At 36.1% G+C, this 24,854-nt stretch overlaps 1 protein-coding gene across 4 annotated transcripts in view; it reads right to left on the reverse strand.

Annotated features, from left to right (window-relative positions):
• The window catches only part of ANKEF1 (ankyrin repeat and EF-hand domain containing 1), a 58,732-nt gene that overhangs the window by 31,065 nt on the left and 2,813 nt on the right, over positions 1 to 24,854 (reverse strand). For 2 of the 4 annotated variants that reach the window (XM_051975921.1, XM_051975923.1), the window contains exons 1-3: positions 3,357 to 3,697; positions 2,007 to 2,382; positions 228 to 427 (exon numbers count right to left, since the gene is read on the reverse strand). In XM_051975921.1, coding sequence (XP_051831881.1) covers positions 228 to 427; positions 2,007 to 2,352 — 546 coding nt within the window. In that variant the 5' untranslated portion in view covers positions 2,353 to 2,382; positions 3,357 to 3,697. Of the gene's footprint in view, positions 1 to 227; positions 428 to 1,499; positions 1,626 to 2,006; positions 2,383 to 3,356; positions 3,698 to 24,854 lie in introns of those variants that run through there. The other 2 variants (XM_051975924.1, XM_051975922.1) reach the window with 2 other exon arrangements.

The raw sequence follows: 24,854 nt of genomic DNA on the forward strand, positions 1-24,854 counted from the left end.
AGTATCTAGGATGTTATAATGTCAAGTGACTTGTTCAGGATACATTATCAAAAATAGAATTTGAATATTTATATACAGATTAGTAGAAATAGCTACTAATCTGAGTTTGGCACCATTATTCTAAGCAATTAAAATTAGCTCCTGACCGCTTAAAATTTCTATATTTAAATATAAGCATTATACTAATATATATAAAGAAAATAATATTTATAATCATATTGTCATACCGAATTGATTGCATTTGGATTGGCTCCTTTTTCCAAAAGTCTCATACACACGTCTTTAATTTGATGTGCTTCTTCACAAGCTTTAAGAAATACTGGCGTTCCGTCAAATGTACAATTGTTAACATCTGCCCCATTTTCCAGGGCAATCAGAACACAGCGATAGTGTCTTTTGGTGGGCAATAAGCAGTAAAACAGAATCCCTATGGAAAACCAGAAACATATAACTGAAAAAAAGTATCAGTCTGCAATACATCAGTTTGTGAAATGCAAAAAAATTTCAAAAGTCTGTAAATGTAGCATATATTTGCATATTATATATTTAATTATATGTATGTATGCATGTATGCATGTGGGGAGGTAGCTAGGTGAATAGATCAAATTGACATATAGAAAGATGAAAGATAGATATGCTTAAGTTGATGATTCCAGAGAGGTATTCCACAGGCCAAATCAGATATTCCAAATATGAATTTTATTAAATACTCTTTCAGTAAAAGCTTAATACGACAACTTTATTCTACAAAGTAAGTTTGATCACATCATTTACTACATTACATTACATAAAAGGATTCTGCCTCTAATTATAAAATTCAAATTACTATAAAAATTTTCTCTGTGTTTAAGATTACTTCACACAAAGGAGCAACTGACCTTAATGGTTTTGTAGTTTTGTTAGTTCTTTTAGGCTAAAAGTAATTCTGCCAACTCACTCAAGTCTAAAAATAGTATAAATTGCTGGGGCTTATCTGGTCTATTTCTGCTTGATTGGGTGCTGAAAATCTCCTATCCAGAACTACTTAGAATACTGACAAGGAATAACAAGATGTCAGTATTTGGATTGTTAATAACACAGAACAAGAGGCCCAATTGATAATTCAAGCCCTTTTCAGACAGAAGACACTATAACAAAGCGTTATTACAATGATTATTATTACAAATTATTGACAAATCTATTAAAAGCAATTCAAGTGAACTAGAATGGAGTACCACAACTAACTGGATCTTTCTTTGAACCCTAAGTTTAAAGAAGATTTGAGAATGGCCTAGACTATAGGGCATCCTCAGGGACAGTCCTATCTTAGAGAAATTCTATTAAAACTACCTAAAACATGGAAAAGTATAAAAATCTGGACAACAGGATTGTTAAATATAATGGTTCCTGCTGCTGGAGAGATTAGGCTGGTTAATTACTCAAGTTTAAGAGTTCTGAGTTACTAGAGGGCCAAGTCTGACACTAATAGAACCACATCACCACTACTATCACCCACTTACCCAGAGCAGGGGCCACAAGACTGACCAATGTAGAAAACAGAAAATGTGGGAAAATGGAGCAGGTTAAAGCTCTTCTGGCAATCAGTATTGGTATCTAGCCTGTGAAAGGCCAATATACTTCCAAGCCTAGGTGAAATAGGGAGATCCAGTTTCAAAAAAAAGAAAATAAAATAATGAGTTTGTTCTTTGTCATTACAAATATAGGATAGAACATCATCCCATTTAATGCTGACAATTTCCTATTTAAAGTTAAAATCAATTAGTACATAATTTTTCTAATGCTGGCTTCTTTTACCCTAAAAAAACTTTGCAAGCTAAATTTTCAAAGAATAAATCTGAATGGAATTGTAGCAAGATTTTGGCCACTCGAAAATGCATTGAGTAAATTGCTTAATGATGGAAATTTTAAAATCAAGGATACAGCTTAGAAAATGAGAAAATGCTTCTACCTCTTGGGATCTAGCTGCAAATATAATTTTATGTTTGATACTATGATGGGATTTTTACCTTTTCCTTCATTATCAACAATGGTCATATCTGCTTCTGCTGCAGCCAATTTTTCCATAGTTAAGTCATGGCCCAACTCTGCAGCTCTCATCGTTGGAGTACATCCCTTTCGGTCTTGCACATCAGGATGAGCTCCTAGCTGAAGAAGAAAGCTAACCATCTCAACATCATTTGAGACAGAAGCCAAATGAAGAGCACTAACACCATTAGTGGGCTCAGTGAAATTAATAAGTTCAGGGTATCCCATTTTGGTCAGTTTCTCTATCTGCTTCTTATTTCCTTCACGAACACATTGAAGAACTTTATATATCTGCAAATTTTCAAGTCTCTTATCCGCTAACGCCATTCTTGATCAACTTTTTCCTAAAAATCGTTTCTAGATTTTAAAAAATGGAAATAAAAGATCATTAGGTTCAATCATTCTGTTTTTATTATCTTAACTATTTTTTCTCATTTTGACAGTGCTATCATTTTATTTTATATTTGGGGAAAGCACATATAAAGAATAATACCTAAAGCGTTTACCTTCATTTTAATACTTATCAAAAGTAATAGATAATTTCAGAAGGAAAATATAATGATCACCTAGTCCAATCTCAAACACTACTTGAAAAAGGATTCCTTTTTGACCATCCGTTCATAATTCAACCACAAATTTGAAAAAAATGCATTTATTAAATATCTATTTTGTGCTTGGTGTTGGAGATAAAAGACAAACAAACAAAAACAAACGAACAAACAAAAACCCTGTCTTCAAGTTTATGTTTTGACTTTAATAAAAATATATCTTATTTTCCCAAATAGAATTTTTTTTCATCCCACTGGAGTAGTTATTTAATTATTAAATTAAATCTGATTTACTGTGCTATTGAAGCAATCTATGTCAATTACTATGCTTTTAAATGTTCTTTAATTAAAAACAGCAAAATATGGATTATTTTGTAATTTTAAAGCACAAAGTAACATCTGGATTACCACTTGCTTCTTTCACATGGGATCTCCAAAAAAAGTAATCCTAGGGCCTAGGTACTCTGCAGGTCTGAAGCCATGCAAACCAAAGCCTCACAAGCCCCCAGCAATGAAGTTTCTTTTAACAATCTATCAGAAGAACTAGTTAGCTAAAAAGTAAAGACATTTAATGAAAGAACATAATAAGAAAAATAGCAATGGAAAATTTTGCCCATAAATCTGGCAAACACTTATCCATAAACACACACACATTGAGAAGAAGATAAATACAGAAGAGATCTATAAGGGGTCATACATAGGTATATACACAAAAGAACACACAAAAGCTCATTATTTAGGGAATACAAGATGCCCAAGCACATATGTGAAATAGCATCTCACCCTCCAAAAATTCAGGGTTGTACCACTGTTTTCTGTTGCTCTTTTTGAACTGATTTCATTTGGGGTTGAATCTGGGCATCATGTTGTATCTCTGCTGTTCTCTGTCTTTTCCTCCAATGCTTTTCTGCCAGATATGTCTTGTGATCATTGATTAACATTATTTCTACCTTCTAAGTTTTAATTCCTCTGGGACACTTGCCGGTTTCTGTACTCTAAGATATAAGAACTGGAAAGTTTCTCCCTAAGGCAGGATGATAGTTTTTTAGTCAGAATCTCCATGGCAGAGCACCCTAATGACCATCGATCAGGACCAGCAACCCCATCATCTTCACCTAGGGTGAGATAATTCAGCTTTGGAATTGAGCCTGTGACAGAACTGCCATCCATAGTGACTGGAGGTGACTTCATAATGGATTATCCAAAGGGTAAATCTATTAATAGAAAGATTTCAGACTTGGACTTCTCTTAGTTAATAATCTTTGACTCTTATCACTAGACTAGAACCAGAGGCTAAGCCAGACAGATATCTTACCATCTTTCTGCTGCAAATGAACCCCATCTACCTCTTACTCAGGAAATGGTTCAACTCTAATTTGAGATCTAGGGCTCAGCTACCTGAAAAGCCCACAAGAGTCTCCTACCTTATAGAGCAATCAATAAAAAAGACTTTAAGCCCTTATCATGTAGCAGGCATTGTGTTAAGCAACTAGAGAAAATTTTTCTTCCATTCAGAAACTCTGTGATTCAAAGCCATAGAGTGTCCAGTGTGAAATTTCCCTTTCAATATTACTATTTCCCTTTCTTATACACATCTGTATGCTTGCCATAATTCCCATATTCCTATCTCAACCTATCCTTTCATTTCATTGGGCCCAATGCAACCTAGGTTCTACTGTGAACCAGTTACCTTTATTGCTAGATTTCTCATGTTCTTCTGTTTTCCTGAAAGTCTTAAATCTGGCACCTCTTAAAAGTCACTGAGGCAGGAATCACTTTCACTAATTGCCAACTTTGTAGACTAAGAGGAGTAAATATGTTTCTTGTTCTTCCCCCTGATAATTCTTGACTTTCACACTGTCACTCAGCAACTTCTCTTCCTTGTGGTTCACAAACTCTATTACCCTGGTGGTTATAAGGTACTGGATTCCAGGTCATTTTCCTTCCTCCCTTCAAGAAACTCATGGCCTGATTCTCAGCTTTCAAATCTATTCCAAACTATCATACTTGGGGATCTCAGCCCCAATACTCTGGTTTTCTATTCACCAGCCTCCTCACATGACATAAGTCTACAGTTTTACTTTATCTTACTCTTGGAGGGATAGTCATAAGTCAAAGTCAAACCTTGATCCTCACCAACACCCACAAGTCACACATCTCCATAATCAATAACTTTAAAATTCTCCTGAACAAAAATCCCTCTTTATTCCCTCTTTCCCTGTACATCTCATCTCAATAAAATTTCTGTCCTTATCAAACCTCTGTTTGTTCCTGCTTTCCCAAGCCATCAACCCACTCTAGTCTCATTTCCCTTCCTTCAGAATCTTCAAATTCCCCCATACATTAACCAGTTGTACATATACTGTCCTCTACCTATGAATCCCTTATCTCTTTGTCTTAATACTTTTCGTTTCTTTCCAAATGCAGTCCTTCTTTACTCTTGTCAACCCCTTTCACTCATAATCACATCCTAAAGAATAATGCCACAGGAAGCCATACAACCCCACTAACTAAGCCCCCTTCAAGTCTGTTATATAGGTTCTCATTTCTCTTCAGAAATTCTTGTTTTACAGAAAACTTACACATGAAAAGTGAAAAGTGCTCACATGGTGACCAGAAGAAACAACACAAGGACACTCTCAATCTCTCTCTGAAAATGTTTGGAATCAACTATGTAATAGGGGAGAATCTGGCAAAGGGCATCCCAACATGGTGTGCCTTCATGAAAAACAAAAGTGCTGAATGAAGCAGAATTGCAGTAGCTCAAAAGAAAAGCAACATGGTCAGATTTAGAAACATCTCTACTCCATATGGTCATGTGGACTATTTTTGCCCTATCAGCCTTCTAAGCTCATAATGGTTTGTTTAGCCATAGTCAGACACACCGTCCCTGGTACATGGGGATGTCATTTTGGTGCTCTTCAAGAATTAAGGATAACAATGAACTAAAACCATTCCAAGCCTTCTTTTTCTCTCATAACCAACATGATACCTCCTCTTGCCTCTCATCAGAGTACTTCAAATATAATGCTAGGACAATAGTTGAACTGGGAAGGCTAAGTTAATCTCCACATATCCCCAATATGAAATAGGTCTGTTAGAAGTCAAGAAGCAATGGGGCTGTATGAGTCAACTTGCATCATCAGGTGAACTGCTATTGGACCTAATTGTAGGCCTTTGGGGCAAGGAGAATAGAAAGACAGTTTTAGGACTCTGTCAAGGAATTCCTGTGACTTCAAGGAATGTCCTTCATGACTGATTTTAAAATTCTTTCTGATTGTTTTCACCTTTTCTGGACTATTAAAAACATGTTAGAGATTGCTTTTTACCCAGTTAAAAGCAATTTTTATTGAAGTATTTTATTTGCAAAACATGCAAGGATAATTTTTCAACATTGACCCTTATAAAACCTTGTGATCCAATTTCCCCCTCCCCCCATCCTTTCCCCTAGATGGCAAGTAATCCAATATATGTTAAACATGGTAAAAAATATATGTAAATCCAATATAGGCATAATATTTATACAATTATCAGATTGTGTAAGAAAATCAGATCAAAAAGGAAAAAAATGAGAAGGAAGAAAAAATGCAAATGAACAACAACAAAAAGAATGAGACTGTTATGATCCATACTCGGTTCCCACAGTCAGCTCTTTGGGTATAGATGGCTCTTATCATTACAAGATTATTAGAACTGGCCTGAATCATCTCATTGTTGAGAAGAGCCACATCCATTAGAATTGATCATTATATAATCTTGTTATTGTTGTGTACAATGATCTCTTGGTTCTGCTCATTTCACTTAACATGAGTTCATGTAAATTTCTCCAGGCCTTTCTGAAATCATCCTGTTGATCATTTCTTATAGAACAATAATATTCCATAACATTCATATACCATAACTTGTTTAACCATTCTGCAACTGATGGGCATCCACTCAGTTTTCAGTTTCCACAAACATTTTTGCACATGTGAGTCCCTTTCCCTCCTTTAAGATCTCTTTGAGATATAAGCCCAGTAGTAGCACTGCTGGATCAAAGGGATGCACAGTTTGATAACTTTTTGAGCATTCCAAAACGTTCTGTTCTCCAGAATAGTTGGATCCATTCACAATTCCACCAACAATGTATCAGTATGCCAGTTTTCCCCACATCCTCTCCATCATCCGTCATTATCTTTTCCTGTCATATTAGCCAATCTGAGAGGTGTGTAGTGTGACCTTAGATAAAAAGTATTTTTAAAAGAAAAGAACCCTCAGAGGAGTTTTAATAATTCACTGTATCATAGAACCCTGAGCAAGACGGCCAAACTATCCATATACTTCACTATTTACAAAATTCCTTTGCCCTGATTTTATGACTCAAATCTCTCTCAATCTGATCCCCATTCTCTCTCCTTCACTCGAAGCTTAGAGGAAGGGTTGACTTCTGTTCAAGGTCAACTTACCTAGGCAGTGTGTAGCAGTGAACAGATAATATACTTAACAGTCAAGAAGACCTAAGCTTCAGGGGACAACTTCATGGCACAGTGGATAGAGCAACTGCCCTAGAATAGGGAAGACCAGAGTTCAAATCCAGGATTAGACACAATATTTCCTAGCTGTGTAATCTAGCAAGTCACTTAACCCCAATTGCTTTGCAAAAAAAGATCACCTGAGTTTAAATCCTGCTGCAAACACTTCTCTGTATTATCCAGACAAGACACTTCTCTGCATTATCCAGACAAGTCAACTTCTCAGCATTATCTAGACAAATCACTTCTCTGTTTCCCATCTATAAAATGAGAGAGCAGAACTTTCAAGACTAATTCTAAATTTATTATTCCTTTTGTTGTGTGTTTGATCAGGTGATATGTTTGGAAATGTAACAATGTAAATGTAACAACTAGTTCTCCAAAAGAAATATGTATGTTGCATACACTTTTAATCTTCAATATTAATATTTTCTCCATCATTCTCTTGTCTAGAAATCAAGAAAAAAAAATCAAGTCCTGATTTTTACTACTCTCAATTTCCAAGAAATAAATGACCACACTGAAAATTTAATCATCAGCTCCAAAACAGATGCTAATTCAACCCTACCTTATTCAAATTCCCTGACCTATCTCCTCTGGACGCTTGTCTTTTGACCATCCCCTCCTCACTCTTGTCTTAGTCTCCTAATTTACTAGGTTCCTTCCCTCCTGAGTATAAACTTTTCCAGATCTATTTCCATCATTAAAAACCTCTTCAAGTGGCAGCTAGGTGGTGCAGTAGATAGAGCACTAGCTCTGAAGTCAGGAGGGCCTGAGTTCAAATCCAGCCTCAGAAACTTAACACATCCTAGCTATGTGACTCTGGGCAAGGCACTTAACCCCAATTGCCTCAGCAAAAAAACAAACAAACAAACAAAAAAACCCGAAAAAAAAAAAGAAACACAACAAACTAGAAGTATGTATTTCCTTTCCCTTTCACAGACAAACTTCTATACACCTTCTTTACTTCCTCTCTCTCTAAATTCCCCTAATATTTTTCAGGCCTTTGCAATCTAGCCTCCATTGTAACCACTCAAATGAAGCTATTCTCTCCAGGTCTTTAAAGATATCTTTATTGTTAAATCTAATGACTTTAGTCCTCATCCTTCTTGATCTAACTGCAGCTTCTGACACTAGTAACTATTCCCCCTCCCGTTTCCTGGATAATTATCTCCTTCCTAAGTCGTTGTGATGTTGTTCTATTATGGTTCCTGTATCGTTCTATTGCATTTATCTCACTCTTCTTTTCAGGATCATCACCCTTGTCTTACATGTTTTGTATATAGGTACTTTAAGAGTCCCTATACTCTTTGTGATTTCATAAGCTACCATGGTTTTAATGATCATTTCTATGAAGATAATATTAAAATCAATAGCTCTCAATCTCTCTCCTTAATTCTAGTCTCATTTCCAAATGCTTGCTGGCTACTGCCACTTGCATTAATGGATCTTCCAAATTCAACATACCCAATATTGAACTCAATATTTTCCCTCCTAAATAATAATTAACAAGTTTTGGCCTGGAGTATCTTTTGCCATATATATAGCATCACTAAGAACAATTATGAACTGTGGGGTAAAACAGGAACAACAAACATTTCATATATCTTAGTGAATTTAACAGTGTAGAAATTCCCCAACCACCAGGTATCTTAAAGAGTGTAAAAGCAAATATAAATAAGACAGAATATGACATAAAATATATGGTCTTATTCACTGTTGCAACTACTTTAATTTTCCTTTCGAAACACTTCCTTTTTTTATCCTGGATGCATCAATGTTGTCTGTGCAGAAACTTTTTAGTATCAAGAAATCAAATGTATCTATCTTTTATACTTGCTTTCCATCTCTTGGTTTAGCTTAATAGTAATTGTCTTTTGCACATTCATACAATCCTGGGGTTAGATGTAACCTTGGGGATCATCTCATCCATTCTCCCACTTTTCCATTAAGGAAGCTGACACCAAAAAGGTAAGCAACTTCTACACTGTGATCATTAAGCTAATTATTGACAAACTGCGATTGTTTGTTTTCCAGTTCTATCAATTTTAACAGGTCCCTTTTCCATGCTTTTTTTTTTTTTTATTTTCTTTTTTTGTAAAATTCAGGATATGGGACAGCATTACCTGGAATAGATGGTAGTGTTCAATTATTTATTTTGGAGCAAAGTACTAAATAACTTATTCTGTTCATATTAAGGACTAAATCTTGAGAAATCTGAATTCCTGTCAATTTTTAAATTAATATTATGCCTTTATTGTCCTAACTTCCTAGAAAATAGGCTGAAACCAAAGTAAGAAACTTGATTTCTTGGAATGAAGTTGTAAATAACAATAGATCTTATTTTATCATATATAGATGTCAAACAACAATTACAAACAAATCTTCAAGGCATTCACATATAATGACCATTAATAAGAAGGATGAATAGAATTGTCAGTAAATATTAGATTTGAAAGGGACCTGAGAAGTCACCTAGTCCAACCTGGAGGATTAGGAATTGTCTACACAAAAATCTCCATAGACTGGTAACATTACCTCATCTCTGCTAATAGACCTATTTTAAAGGAGGATTCCCTATTTCTTGAAGCAGTGGATTGTACTTTTTGCACAGCTCTAATCTTGGGATTCTTCCCCCCACAACACAATGTACTCCCTTCCCATAGCTGATGTAGTTACAAAAAAGCCAAAAGTAATTAAAAGAGATGATAACGTGTTAACATGTTAACACAAGTATTAACACCCAGTGAGCCCTTTATGAAGTATGAACACCTTTCTCTGAGTTAATCATAAAGGGCAACAGGATTATCTGGTTTAAAAAATGTGCTATTTTTGTCCCAGAAGCTTCAGCAGCTCCAGGCAGTGCAGGTTAACATCTGCTTGTGAAGCAGGTAAGGAAGAGGAGATTTCTCTCACCTTTCCCTCTATAAATTATAGAATATAGGCAGGGGTCCTCAAACTTTATAAGTAGGAGGCCAGTTTACTGTCCCTCAGACTGTTGGAGGGCCAGACTATAGTAAAAACAAAAACTTTATTTTGTGGGCCTTTAAATAAAGAAACTTCATAGCCCTGGGTGAGGGGAATAAACGTCCTCAGCTGTCACATCTGGCCCGCAGGCCATAATTTGAGGACCCTTGATATACTGTGTCTAGTTTGGAGCAAGAGGCACATATTTCAGAAAGATACAGAGACAAAAGGCTGTCATTTAAGACCAAAAGCAAATCAAAAAAGCATGTGAACCTGGTTGCAGAAAAGTACAGCTATGTACAGAAGAGAAAACTAGCCCTGGCAATACTGGGTCAAGCTAGAGAGAAAAGACACTGGAAGATTATCTGAATAACATATCTCCTAGAGATGTACCAAGCTCAAAGAGCTGCTTTCTGAGGACTGAAATGCAGGAAAAGGATGGAAAAGTCCTATGGTACGAGAGTTTGTAAATTGTCTAAGCTTTTGAGTGTATGCCTATTTTTTGCATAAAAGTTGCATGTATTTGTGGGAGATGGTGCTCCCCAAGTTTATAAGGAAGAATGTTTTATAGCTAATGATCTTACTGTGACATCTTAGTAAATGTCTTGTTTCTAACTGTATTTCCTTGCTGATCATAAAAGTGAACCATATTGGTGAGGGCGCATGAGTTCTACAGTACTATCAATACATTGATAAATGGATGAGCTTGAAGAATAGACCACCTGAGGCTTATCTTTCTTTTCTAGCTCATACTTCACAAAGAAATTATAAACCCTTTAAAATCAGGATATATATGTAGGCTTATATGTCCCTAGTATCTGGCACATCTTAGATACAGGAAGCATTTAATAAATGTCTGTTGAATGCTTTGAACCAGAAAAAAATGTAAGCTATAATCCAATATCAAACTGGCTCCCACTATGAAAACAAAATAAATATTTTCTTAACAAAGCAAGAAGTTTCCTTCCTAAATTGAGCACAGGAAGATGAATTTTGATTTCCCATACATAATACCAGACAATATTCCTGTCAAATTTAGACACTTCCTATCAAAAGTATTCATATCTTGACTTCCATTTTAAATTTTAGCAATTTGCCAGTATAACACTTTCTGGATTTCAGGAGTCTGCTCCTCTTCTCAGTCTGATTCTCAATTGCCAGGAGTCACGATCCTCGAAGGTGCTTCCTCCTTCAGGTATGCCATACTGTCAGTATGTGCCTCTATTGTCTCAATTATGCATTGAACTTTCTTAAATCAATGATTCCTCAAACAGAGGGAGTAATTGTCACTCCATTGCTTGACTGTTATATTCCATAACCAATTTTGGAAGGTGTGAGTGGGTTGTGAGGAGGCCAGGAGGAAGGGATCCTTTACTTTTCCTCACAATGGCTTCTTCTATTCAATTTTTCCTGGCGTGAAAATGCCCCAGAACTGTTCAAATTTGAGTAGAGTTTTACAATCTAAAGCCACCAAAGAAATGGGCAACTCAAAAGGGAAGCTTTTCTCAAACTAATCAAGAGAAATATTTGAACCTTATAAAGAAATCAAAACATATATTAATTTTTATAGTTAAATACCCCATTAACATCTCATAATTGCATTTTGGGCCCCACTCTGTGATGATATCAACTAGAGCTCAGAATGCTCTCATTCACATAACTTTATCAAAATTTAAAAAAAAATCAGAAACAAAATTTTTGATATTGAATTGAACATCAAAGCAAAATGGGGAACTATGCAAGAATTATCACTTGACAACTTTACCATTACTTTGAGTGGCTTAGGAAAAAAAAAAAAAAAAAAACCCTTTTACAATAAGGAAAAAGATAAATAAAGAAGTCACCAAATTTTATTTTCTAAATTTTTCAGCCCCATATAAGAGAAGTATAAATCTTTGTTATGAAACTGAAATTGGTATTCTATCTGCTATTTATTTTTCAATTCAACATTACCTGTTTTTTTTTGTTTTTGTTTTTGTTTTTTTGTATATTTTAAGTACAGGCAGAATCCCAAACTGAAAAAACGCTATTTCTAATCTCATGGAATAACATAGTTGTATGTGACATATATCAATGTTTTGCTACAGGTCCCTTCTAATTGTCCTGCCTCAGTTTTTCTAATTGTTCTGCTTTAGTCCCCCTGGTTACAACACTTCCATGCTCTCCTGATCATTAGAGCTGGCTACACTAAGATTATAAATTGAAAATGCTTAATCCAGATACGGAGAAAGACCTTCTATTTTAGACATCATGACTCCAGACCTTCCCTATTTATCAAAATGTCCAGTGCCTCCCCCAATTCTGTCATTGTTGTTCTTGATCCCAACTTATTAGAATGTCCCTTGCCCTCCCCCTACCCTGTCAGAACCGGATTGATAGTATGTTCCCACTCGCAGTGCTCTGATTCTGTCCTTGCCTCGGTCTACCCCAGTAGCTTGGAGCCACATGTATATATATTTCATGGGAACCTCACATTCCTGGCTAGATGCTTTGAGATATCAGCCCTGTGGGCAACATGCCCCCCAGCACAATCTCTTCCTCTCAAATAAAATTATTAAAAACTCTCTAATCTCCATCTTATCTCAGTTTCTCCAACTTTACATTTGGAGATTCCCACCTAGATATGAGAGCAGGATTAGAGAGTAGAGACTTTTTGGTTCTCCACTTGGGGCTTTGGGGAGGCAGAGGATCTGAGTTCTTGACCTGGAGAGGCTGGCCCTATGGATTTCTCCAGAGTCTCTGGGAAGAGAGCATTTTTCAGCCACAGCCAAGCCCAATGATGGACACCTTCATTTGGGCCACAGGAGAATTAAATCTGGGGTGCCTTGGGGGCATAAACGGATCTGTTTATCTGTTCTGTTTGTCTGTGCTAGCTTCTGGATTCTCAGAATAATAAAATACTGATGGGTATTAACTTCTGAAAACTGTGCAACTGGATGCAGTATGGTACAACAACTGTAGTTCTGAGTGCCCTTGGGACACTATCTGGTTTTCTGGGCATTCTCTAAGAAGGTAGATTAATGCACCAAACTGGGGCTTGGAAACCTAAAAAGCTCCATTTGGATTCTGGGAGGGAACACTTTAGAACTGCAACATATTCCCTCAGGGCTATTACTAAGGTTTCCAGATAGTCTCTAGTCTGTATATGTTAAGTGTTTTGTTTAATGTTGTAATTGTGCAGTCTAGGTTTGTGTGATTTGTGTTCTGTGTTCTGTGTGACTTGTCTGTTTTTTGTTGGTTAAAAAGCTCTGTTAAAGTTTTAAGAACAATGATTAAGAATTGGTCATTTCAATGTTGCAACTGTGCTTAGTAAAAAAATTGTTTGTGGTTCTTAACTTCTTAACCTTTTGCACTCATTTGTAAGAAAAAAGAAAAGAGTTTGGCGTTTTTAAAACTGGCAGGCAGAGGTTTTTTCTTGAAGCAGTTTTCAAAGGCTGTTAGTAGGATTAAAGGGGAAGAGCAATAAAATTCAATCTTGGCCTGGGCAATAAAAGCTCTAGAGATATGAAAGATGCTAATTGCAGTGAGAAGAGAACTCAAGCAGAACAAAGAGAAAAGAAAGAAAACACACTGTATTTTGCGGGGCATTTAAAAATGGCATTGTGGGAAATAGTTTTACTATTACTTGTGCATACTAGATGTGGTTAACTTGAGTATAAAATCTTAGAATCTGTCTGAATATTGAAATATTTGATATTGAAGAGAAAACTTATTTTTAAAAAGCTGTATTTGATTTAATTGAGTTTAATTTGATTGAGCCATTTAACAATGGCTTGTTAAGGTGAAGTTCTGTTAACTTGCCTGAAAGAGAGGTCACATGCCTCTAATAAGGTAATGTATGTTACCTTCTGAAATACACTGGGTAATTTGTAAATAAGTTATGCTTTGCAGGACATGTGTGAGTTTATGGATTTATTTAGCTATTCACTGTATTGTGAATCTTAAAAGTTTTGAAGGGAAAGGACAGGAGAATCTCTGAAGCTGATTTAAAAGAGAAAGGGACAGATAGTATGAGGAAGGTATTTGGGAGGAGAGACTAGAAAGAAAATTTGCATGTGGAAAAGAAATTGGGTGGGGTAGGGAGAAAAGAAATTTTTTTTCTTCAAGGTAAAAATTCAAGATCTGTTTCTTTAGCAATGGAACATCTAGTTAGAAAGGCTGATGGTTTGGGAATTGTTTAAAGTATGTAAGAGGGAAAGAGGAAAGTTAAATAGAAGGTCAGGAAGCATGGTGGAGTTAGGAGAAATGCCATGTGGAATGGGGGAAGAGTGGTTAAGGAAAGAGCATTGTGAAGGTGACAATCTAATTCTCCTTCCCTCCCCTCCCCAAGGTGTTCCAGCTGCTTTCTGCAGAGACTTGACTTTGGGCTGCAGAAAGCAAGTGATTTAAAGACACAGTCCACTTTTATTATAGATTAATTGAAGATTTGTTTCTTTAGATAACATAATGGTTTCCTTGGTTAAGGAATGTGGTTATAAATGTGATCTATAATTTGGCAGGGTTATTTCTAAAAGTTTAATTAATATTTTTAAGAATCTCTCACATTCTTTTATGTGGTATTTGGATATTCTGCGTTGGATATTCTGTATAAGTTTTAATTGATTGTATTGCTTGTATCCTGAAATTATGCCCATTATTTAAAGGGCATCTGAAAATAATAGTTTTTTCCTTTGTCCTCTTGAAAATGTTTCTGTTATGGATAATTTACAATTTGGGATTTCTCTATGTATTGGGTATTTTAAAAGCAAAATGATTTGTATAATGTTCAACTTACAAAACTACGTAGATATGAAAGATAAGTTGTGAACTCATTGGGACACATTTTTACTGTTATCAATATAAGGTCATGGTAAATTTGTTTGGGGCTTATCTGAAGCATTGGTTAATGAGATTTATTGTTGGAGGTAAAAATTTCTTGGGCTTGTAGTTAATATTTTTTAGGAATTTTAAAGCTCCATCCTCTGACAGTTAGTGGGACAATTAACTGGAATACAAATGAGTTAAAGCCATTTTGTCCTGTATGCTGAAGGATCAGTTTTTATATTGTTATAGTTATATCCCTGTGTTTTTCCCCCTGTGAGTGATCAGAGCCAATGGTCAATAGAAACTATTAATGCAATTCAATTATGTGATACTTTGCTGTTTCCAATCTGATTGTGTGTCTTGTACTGGATATTTGTATCTGTGGATAGTCAGGTTTTTAAAGGTTTCTAACTAATAAGAGGACAATTAGCATAGTTGTCTGTGAAACCTAACTCCTGTTTTAATTATTAGGACTATAGCTGACAGTCTTTTGCCTGTCCTGTGAGCCAAGCATGTCTCCTTACATGGGAAGCTGTTGGCCATATTGGCCTTTTCACATTTTGTAGCAGACTGTTCTTTGTTAGATTTGGTTTTTTTTGTTCTAGATTTTGGTCAAATTACAGCTATATTGAACTGCTTCTGGGACCAGGATCAGTCCATGGAAAGCTTTGATCATTGATCATCAATATCACATCCATCCTTCTGCTTGGACTGAGAGTTTCCACCCCTTATCAGCATGAAACAGTTTTTGAATGAGACCATCATCTGTGCTCCTAGTGTACTTTGGACTGATATGGGGAATTTGGGATTGGTTGCTGAATGACTGTTAAACCCTGACTGGGTCATCTATTACTGTGTGTTTAAGATTTGGGATGGAACTATATTACTGTGTGTTTAAGATTTGGGAAGGAATTGTATTACTGTGTGTTTAAGATTTGGGATGGAAATGTTAAAATTGTCTAACTATGGCTGTTATGTTTGTGGAATTTTTAGGAAACCCTACTGTACTAGTCTGATGTGTAAAGGAATTTGATTCATCTTAGGATTTATATGTAGGATGGTTATTTGATAATTTATTTGTTTTTCTTTGGATAATTCTATGTGCCTAAACAAAAAGGGGAGGAAGAGATATAGGGAATTAAGGAAACTGGCAGATTTTTCTGAAAAATACCTGAAAGAGTGGGAACCCCTCAGTCCTATTTACTTTGCCTCAGGCACTTCTGCCCCACCCTTTATCTCACTAGTTCAGATTGAATTAGAAGTCCTTTAAACTGTGCTTTTTTCATTTTTATTATGCTTCAGTTTTGGAACCCCTTACTTATTCTGTTGGAATTGCCCTGGCAGACTCAGTTTTGAGGCCTATTTTTTAGGAAATCTTCAAGATACTGGCAGTCTCTCTGATCTGTTTCTCCAGTCCCGTAATCCCAGTTCCTTAATTAGTATTTCAGCATTCTCAAAAGACATTATAGTTTTATATCAGGCCTCTAAAAGTTCGGAGTTTGCCTACCTTGATGGTCTAACTGTGAATTCTCTGATAACTCCACTCAGAAATCTGGATCTTTTCTGTATCCTGGTAGCAGTGTTTCCCATCTGTCTGTTCTCCCAGGAGGGGGATGAATGAAGCCACTTTCAGTCCCATTTTCCCCGCTAGGGTCCATCAGACAGAGATGTGCTCTGCCATTCTTGCCCCTCAAATTAGGGCTAGGGCTGACAGGCACCACCACCTTTAGCACTGCAGCCCTCCTGTCAGGCAGTTCTGGATATGTTGAGTTAAGTGCACAAATGACCACAGATCTAACTCACAGTGAACTGTCCATCTCACATTGGATTCTCTGGCTGAGATGCTCAGAACTGCAGAGGACCTGACATGCTGCAGCAGGGAGCCTTTTTACTGCTGTTAACTCTGGGCTTGTCAGGGAGAGACTTGTCCTTGCCTTATGTCCTTGCATTTTTCTAGTTTTATTTTGGTTTATTTGCTTCACATAAGGTTGGTCAAAATTATGGTGCTAAGACCTTCCAGGTATTTAGAGGAAGGTAATTCAATGATTTGAATATTCAGAAGAGAAAGTATGGAATGTTGTGCCATAGTTCCCTTCTAATTGTCCTGTCTGTTTCCCTTAAATTGTTCTGCCTCAGTTCCTAATTTCTGCCTCAATTCCCTGGATGCAACACCATCCTTTCCTCCTGATCATTAGAACTGATATTATTTAGGGCTGGCTACACTAAGATTATAAGCTGTAAATGTTTCATCTAGATAAGGAGAAAGACCTTCTATCTTAGACATCATAACCCCAGATGTTCCCTACATATCAGAACATCCAGTGCTTCCCCCCATTCTGTCATTATTGTTCTTGATCCCAATTTATTAGAATATCCAGTGCCTCCCTCCACCCTGGCAGAACTGGATTCATAGTCCATTCCTGCTCACTATGCTCTGACTCTGCCTTGGTCTACCCTGGTAGCTTGGAGCCACTTGTGTTTATTCATGGGAACCTCACATTCCCAGCTGCTGGATGCTTTGAGACATCAGTCGTGGGGGTAACATGCTCCCAGCACAATCTCTCCCTCTCAAATAAAATATTAAAAATTATTTAATCTCTATCTTGCCTCAGTTTCTCCGGCATTACCCCAATAAACATAATTTATGTGGGTAATTTTTTTTTTCTTTTTTTGCTTTTTGGAGGAAAAGGTGGTGTGTGTCCCAGTATCTGTGATTTCACTGGGAAATCCCTGTGAGGAATTGCTTTCTTTACCAATTCACATCGCTATTGTCTGCTATGCAATTTCTATATAGTCTTAAAGAATTACCTGGGGGTGCTAAGAGATTAAATAACTTATTTTACTTGTCCAACATCAACATCACTAAACCATTATATGTGTCCTCAGCCTTAGTTATATCCTTCCTTCCTGAAGAGGACCATGACACCGGAAAGATGTCATTACTTGCAAATCAATTGGATTTAAGTGAGGAAGGCTGTGTAAAGTCAACGCCTTTACTCTTTTTCCTAGAGAGTCTAGTGGGACTAGGTCCAGTGGCAAGTCATATGATCAAGATGACTGGACATATAGCCCTGATGGCAGTGAGAGACCATGGACTTTTAAAAGATTATTGTCTTTAAGGTCAAAGTTTGGCCAAGGCAACACCTATTCAGTGTTCTATTTAGACAAGGAATAGGTTCTTTTACCTAATCCAGAAAACAAAAGCAAACAAGCATATCAAGGTAGGAAGTGGAAGCTCTCAGGGTTTCTGGCCAAAAAGGAAATAATTGTTATTTACACCCATTCTGAGCCACCAGAGCCCAAACCATGACCAAATGAGGTTTGGACTGGAACCAATTGTACACATCAATCAAAGAGAGCCAGAGTGATTTGAGTTTAAGATTTAATGGATGATCCTTTAGAAAGTAATCTAGCCTATAAACCCCTGTGTGTCATAGGCAATATTGAACCCAAATATTCCTGACTCCAAGACAAGGTCTCCATCTAGTACTCCATGCTGTTAACAAATAAAAGTTAAAAGCTAGGATAAGAAAGGAAACTTTCAGATAATGAAAAGTTTGCTTCAAATATCTGATAAAATATATAAGATATGTAATTAACACATGTATAAGACACCAAACTATTCTCCAATAAATAAATGACCAAAGAAAATATACAAATAATTTTTAATTTAATTTAAATTTTCAAAACACTTTTTTGACCTTTACATCCTCAGTGTTTTTCACATAATGCCTGGCACATAACTGAAAAAAAAGAATTTAAAACTATTAATAAACATAGGAAAGATTTCTCTAATCACTAATAAGCAGAAGAATGTAAATTAAACTGTAACTCGAGTTTTCTGCTAACACCCAACAAACTGAAAAGAGGATAAGAGAAGAATTCAACATTGGTGGGATTATTGATATGCTATTGATGGGCTTCTGCAGATTGGTTCAATTATTCTGATAAAAATTTGGTACTACATAGTACCAAACGTAAACTGATTATATTCTAACCTACAGGCCCCACCATGGCACATATACCACAAGAAAGTTTAAGGAATAAAGGAAAGTCACACATACCAAAATATTCATATTATTTTTTCAAAGCAGTAGCAGCAAAAAAAAAAAAAAAAAAAAAAAAAAAAAAAAAAAAAAAAAAACTGATTAAAAAGGTTGGTGCCTATAAACTAGATAATGTCTGAACAAATTATGGTATATAAATATAAGGGAATTTTATGGCATCCTACGAAACTAAAAACGTGAGGGATTCAGAGATATGCTGGAAAATATGTATGAACGGGTAGTGTATGAAATAACAGAATCAGGATTCCTAAGTAATAAACAATAACATTCACTCACAAGGATGTGAAGAGGAAATTGGAACAAAGTCAATTAATGTCATTGTCATTTATTTTATTAATGTCATTAATAATAACTTAATGTCATTAAGTTCTAACTCAGGGAAGAAGAACTTATACCTTTCTCTTTTCTTTGAAGATGTGGGAAGATATGGGTACACAATGTTAAATGCTGTTAACACTGCTGTTGTGTTGTTTTTATTTTAAGTGGTTTTTCATTGGTTTTCCATGTTTCAAGGAAAGGCTTATGGTGTGGATAGTCTCTGCAAATGACTGAAGTAAAAAGCAAAAAATATGATTAAGATTTTTTTAAGACCATGAGAGACCATGTAGTATAACAGGGTTGGAAGCTGTGGAAAAATCTGGATTCCAATCTCCCCTTACTCACTGTGAAACCCTAATTTTCTGAATTTCCCCAACTATGAAGTAGGGATAAAAATGCCAGTGGCCCTTCCCTCACAAAGTTATGAAGAACTTCTTTTGAGTGCTTTACAAACTTTTAAAACACTAACTATATTAACTTACTTTCCCCTTTAGTTTCCCTATTACTCCTTTTCAGTCCCTTCTGCAGGATCATCTATCTCCTGCCAACATCTGGTATCTCCCCAAATCTTCTTGGTATAGGGTTTCCCTGCGGTGAGATCATCTCTTCCTAAGGATTATATTATATCTTGCACGTGACTCCCAAGACGATACAAAGTTTCTTTTTTTAACTTGTTAAAGCTTACACTAAATATAGCAAGGTGATACAGTGGATAGCATGTTGCCCTGGAGTCGGGATGATTCATCTTCTGGACTTCAAGACCCCTACTAACTGCTTGACCCCTGAGCAAGTCACTTAACTATGTTTGCCTCAGTTTCCTCATCTGCAAAATAAGTTAGAGAAGGAAATGGCAAATCATGCCAGGATGTCATGAAGAATTCAGACACAAGACATCAACACTACATGAAGGATGCATCAGCAAGATAGATAGCAATGCCCAGCTTATTAAAAGTTAAAATGGCATTACAACTTTTGGGGCACTGTGACTCTATCCCAGATATATCTTCTGAATATAAGATCTATATTTCTGTTTTCTGGATACCTCTTTTCAGGTATCCCACTGGAGCCTTAAATTTAACATATCCAAAATCTCAAATGCAGCATCTTTTCTCCCATAAACCAGCCTCTCCTAAATGTGTGTATAAACCTGAAATACATATATATGTGTGTTAATTCTATTGATTGCCAGGGATGTAGAAAGAGTCAACAAGTTTTGACAACAAATTGGAGACTGGGTGAATGAGTGGATGAGGGGAAAAGCAATGAATCCCAGTTGTGTTGCCCTAAACAACAACAATGAATACATATGTGCATGCATATATATTTGTGTGTATAGATGTATTGTATACATATACATGTGGATATATTCATATGTATATATATACACATATATACATATGAATATATCTGTGGGTATATCTATATGTACATATATATGAATATATGCACATATATTATTATTCTTGAGGGCAACACAATTCGACTTTATGATAGATTCTTTCCTCTTCCTTACCCCATCTCCAATTAGTTTAAAACCTATTGAGTATTCCTTCATATTTTTGACATCCATCATTTTTGCACACTCCATTTTTTTTTGAGAAAACATTCTTCAGATACAATTTGTTTTCTTACTAAAAATGCTTTAAAATTATTGAGAGGAGAGAGAGAATAAGTGTCTGCTTTCAAGAAGTTCACACTTTAATTGGGGAAGACATTCATATAAGAGAGTTCAGCAGGTCAGATGGAAAAAACTTCTATGTCCTAAGGGTGTAATGGAATTTCAGACACCAAAGCCCAAGCATCCTTGGAGTATATCAGCAGGTTAATGTCAACGCCCTTGGGTCTTATTAGCATATAGCAGCTGATAAAGCCCAAAGGACCTTAGGATATAGTGAGAGAAATTTTGGTGACTCCCAGTAATTTCCTATATCACTTTGGAAGAACTGCAGTTTTTGATTGAGCCTTAAGCATATCCAAGAGTTGTGTGAGACCATTTGAGCAATTGATGTATGAGACTGGTATAAATATTAATGTAGCATGAGGGCTTGGCCTATAAAGGCCAGTCCTGAGAGCATGTACAGATATTCTCCGACTGTTTTGAATTCAACTAAATATATGAAAACTTCAAGGACTGTCTTTCGAGCTATGCTTGAATGACAGACTGGTAATATGATGACAAACAATGTTCTAAATTACTATGGAGTCAGAAAAGTTAATGACTTGGAAATTGATTAGAATAGATGAGAGGCAACCTATTCTTCATTGTTTTATATTCCTTTCAAGTGAAGTGTGACTACTTTGAGCTGCCTCCCTAAGAGTGGAAGGAATCCAAGTAGATACCCTCCAAACATGTCATATTGGGTGTGAGCATATGGCTGTTTCTATTGCTGAATTGTTTTTTTCTGATCTTGGGAGAATGAGTATTCTGAGATAGAAGTATCCAGTCAACTTTGTAAGATTGAGAAATCCAGGATTTTCATCAGCAGTCTGAATTTAATGATAGGTAGCAGTAGCCATCAAAGCAGCAGTAGCAGCCAATGGTGTGGAAATACCTGCAACGGATGTAGAAAGAAAGTCTGAGGACAGTGGAAATTTCAAGAAGTGTGTTCCATCATGGTAGAGAGAAATGCTGGCTATGGATTCAAGAAAGGCATGGATACTGCAGGTCTAGATGAATTACCCATTCGATAGTAAGATAAATTTAAAGAGAAAATCATGAAGACTATAAGAAGGAAGAAAAGAACTTCCAGGCCAGGAATTAGAAAGAATCCCTTTGCCACATGTCTCTTTATAGGTATGTCTTACTACCATCGTACTTTGATCTTGCAATCATTATCCCCATACATACTGTGTATATTGGTGGGACAGTGTGTCCCCAGGGGACACAGGTTTTGAGGGAACGTTTTGCCCCAACTATTCTTGCTATATTTTCTTAGCAAATGCTTTTGATAAAAATAACAAAAACAACTGAAGCTGCTGGCTAATTGTAATGGTGAGTACACTGATGGGGGGGTGAGGGAGGTAGGGTTAGAAATAACACTATTAAAAGTAGTCACCCTTAAGGTTATTTATTCCTAGATCCTGAAAGAATAGTCACTCTCTAAGGACTTCAAACTACAAGGGCAAGTACAAATTGAAAAAGCAATCCCATATGTGGTGCCACATCAGTGATAGGAACACATCTCTATCATTGTTGTTTATAGTTTCAATTCTTCTTTTGGTATCCATTAATCACTTATTCTTTGGGAAATGGCTCTTGCAATGTCACATATTTATGTTAATTCTGTAGATCTTGGATTTTTCTCAGAGATGATAAATTCAAAGTTGTTTCTATCATTATTATCCCCATTTTATATGTTTGTAGGTATCCTGTCATAGTAGGTATTAAGGGCCTAATTCAGGGCCTCTACTTTTCCCCCAGATTATTGCAATAGTTTCTATGATTCTGGCCTCATCTTTTCAAATCCATCCTTCATATAGTTGCCAAAACTGTGTTACTTAGGCAAAGGTGTGACCAAGTCATTACCCAACAATTTGTCTAAGAAGAGGTCCTACACTACACAATCTACCTCCAAGAATCTACCTTCCCATCTTCAATTGCTCTTATGTTCTACCCACACTGATCTATTTTCCAAATTCAACATGACATTTATTATCTCCATGCATTCCTAGAATTCCTAGCATTCCATTTCCATCTTTCAGAATACTAATCATTCTTTAAGGTGCAGCTCAAGTATAATTCCTCTGAGAAAGTTTCCCAATTATCCCCAATTTTTAATGTTCCTAAAAGTTCCTCAGATTTTCCTAAAGTCTGCTCCTTCAATTCCCTACCCTACATTATTCTTACCTATGTATGTATTGTATGCCCCTCGGTAAAATGGAAATACCAAAAATTTTTGTTTTTATCTTTGTATGATACAAGTATTCTTAATCTGGAATCTGTGAAATTGATTTCAAAATATTTTGATAACTATATTTAATGTAATTGGTTTCTTTGGAGATTAGTATGTTGTTTCATGCATTTAAAGAATTGAAAGAACCCATAATACAAAAAAAAAAAAAAAAATGAACCTCTGGCATTATGTCCTATAGCGGCTCCTCCCTACTCCTTTTTACTTTTTTCCTGTATATGCCAACTAGAAAACCAAGTTTCCCAGAATTGTCAAAAAGAAAAAAAAATCTTTGAATTCTATTAAGTAATTGTTTTAATAGAGAAAATTGGCACTGAGCATATTCATATGATCATTGATATGTTCATTGACATTCAGCTGTGGAGTGGATTGGAGAGGTTGCTGGATAGGTAGCTATATAAGAAATTTACTATATTTATATAACATTATGAAGTATTTTAAACTGCTTGTGTATTTTATTGAACTTCTTTCTTTGGGAATAACTAATGTGGTCCAATGTGATCCTCCCTACCCTTCTCCCTATTTAGAATATAGAATCAGAAGCATTTGGAGATGTCAGGGAAGAAAAACACCAGGTGACAATGAAAAGAAAAACGGAATCAAGCAAGGCTTATTTCAAATCCCAGTTCTGCCAATTATAGCTATTTGTTGTGTTTGTAACAAGAATTGGGGTTTTCTTAGTGAACGTACTGGAATAGTTTGCTCTTTTCTAGTTCATTTTATAGATGAGGAAAATGAGATAAGCAGGGTTAAGTGACTCACTGGGTAAGTAATTCGGCAAGTAAATGACTAACTTAACTGATGTGAAAATGAGTCTTGCTGATTGCCAGCACACTGTGCCATATATTACTTCTCTGAGTCTTAAGTTTTTTCATCTGTAAAACTGAGATACTACTTATTTCCTTACCCCTCTTCCCAGAGTTGTAAATTAAAACACAGGTTGCATAGGTATAGGCATGTGTACCACTGATAAAAAATTCATGGAAAAATCACAATAAAAGTTTTTGTGAATAAAAACCACATGATCCTGTAGCCAGTTTGGTGATTGGCTTCTCTAGACTTAAAGGGGTAGGGGTTCAGATGATAATTATAAACTCAGTTAATCACCAGTTTCACATTCAACATGTTTCCAGCTTGGTAGCACCCCCCAAACATACAAACACACACATCCCATTCCCTCTTCCTCCAGAGTTAATTCAGTGTTTGCATAACCTTCAAAAAACCAGGACTACCATCACATCAGACAGAGGAATAAGATCTGTGCTTAGCACTTTGCAGCTTTGGAGCTTGGAAGATGAGAAGTGAAATCAGATCTATTGTCATGCTATCAATGCTAACACTCATTGCAATGTTTTATCTTCATCTTTTTGAATACACTAAAATTGAATAGGATTCCATGTCCTGTCTGGACAATGCTTAAGGGTGGGGAGACTCTTTGCTCTTTGGATGGGCAAGACCACCCTAGGATTCGCCCAGTGTGTCCTAAAACTCTACATTGCTCAAGTCTTTTTCCACTAGCCGGTCTTCTGACATCCCCAGAGAGGAAGCCGAGGAATGTCCTATGCAGTCTCATTTTAAGTGTCCCTTAAACTCCCTATGCAATCATTTTATGGGGCCCAGTGTAGGAAGGTTCCTTAAAATCCCTATGTAGTCTCATTTTAAGGGCCCAGTATAGAAGGGCCCTTAAACTCCCTCTCTCCTCCC

The sequence above is a fragment of the Antechinus flavipes genome, chromosome 2 (assembly GCF_016432865.1).
Source record: "Antechinus flavipes isolate AdamAnt ecotype Samford, QLD, Australia chromosome 2, AdamAnt_v2, whole genome shotgun sequence".
NCBI classification, from domain to species: Eukaryota; Metazoa; Chordata; class Mammalia; order Dasyuromorphia; family Dasyuridae; genus Antechinus; species Antechinus flavipes.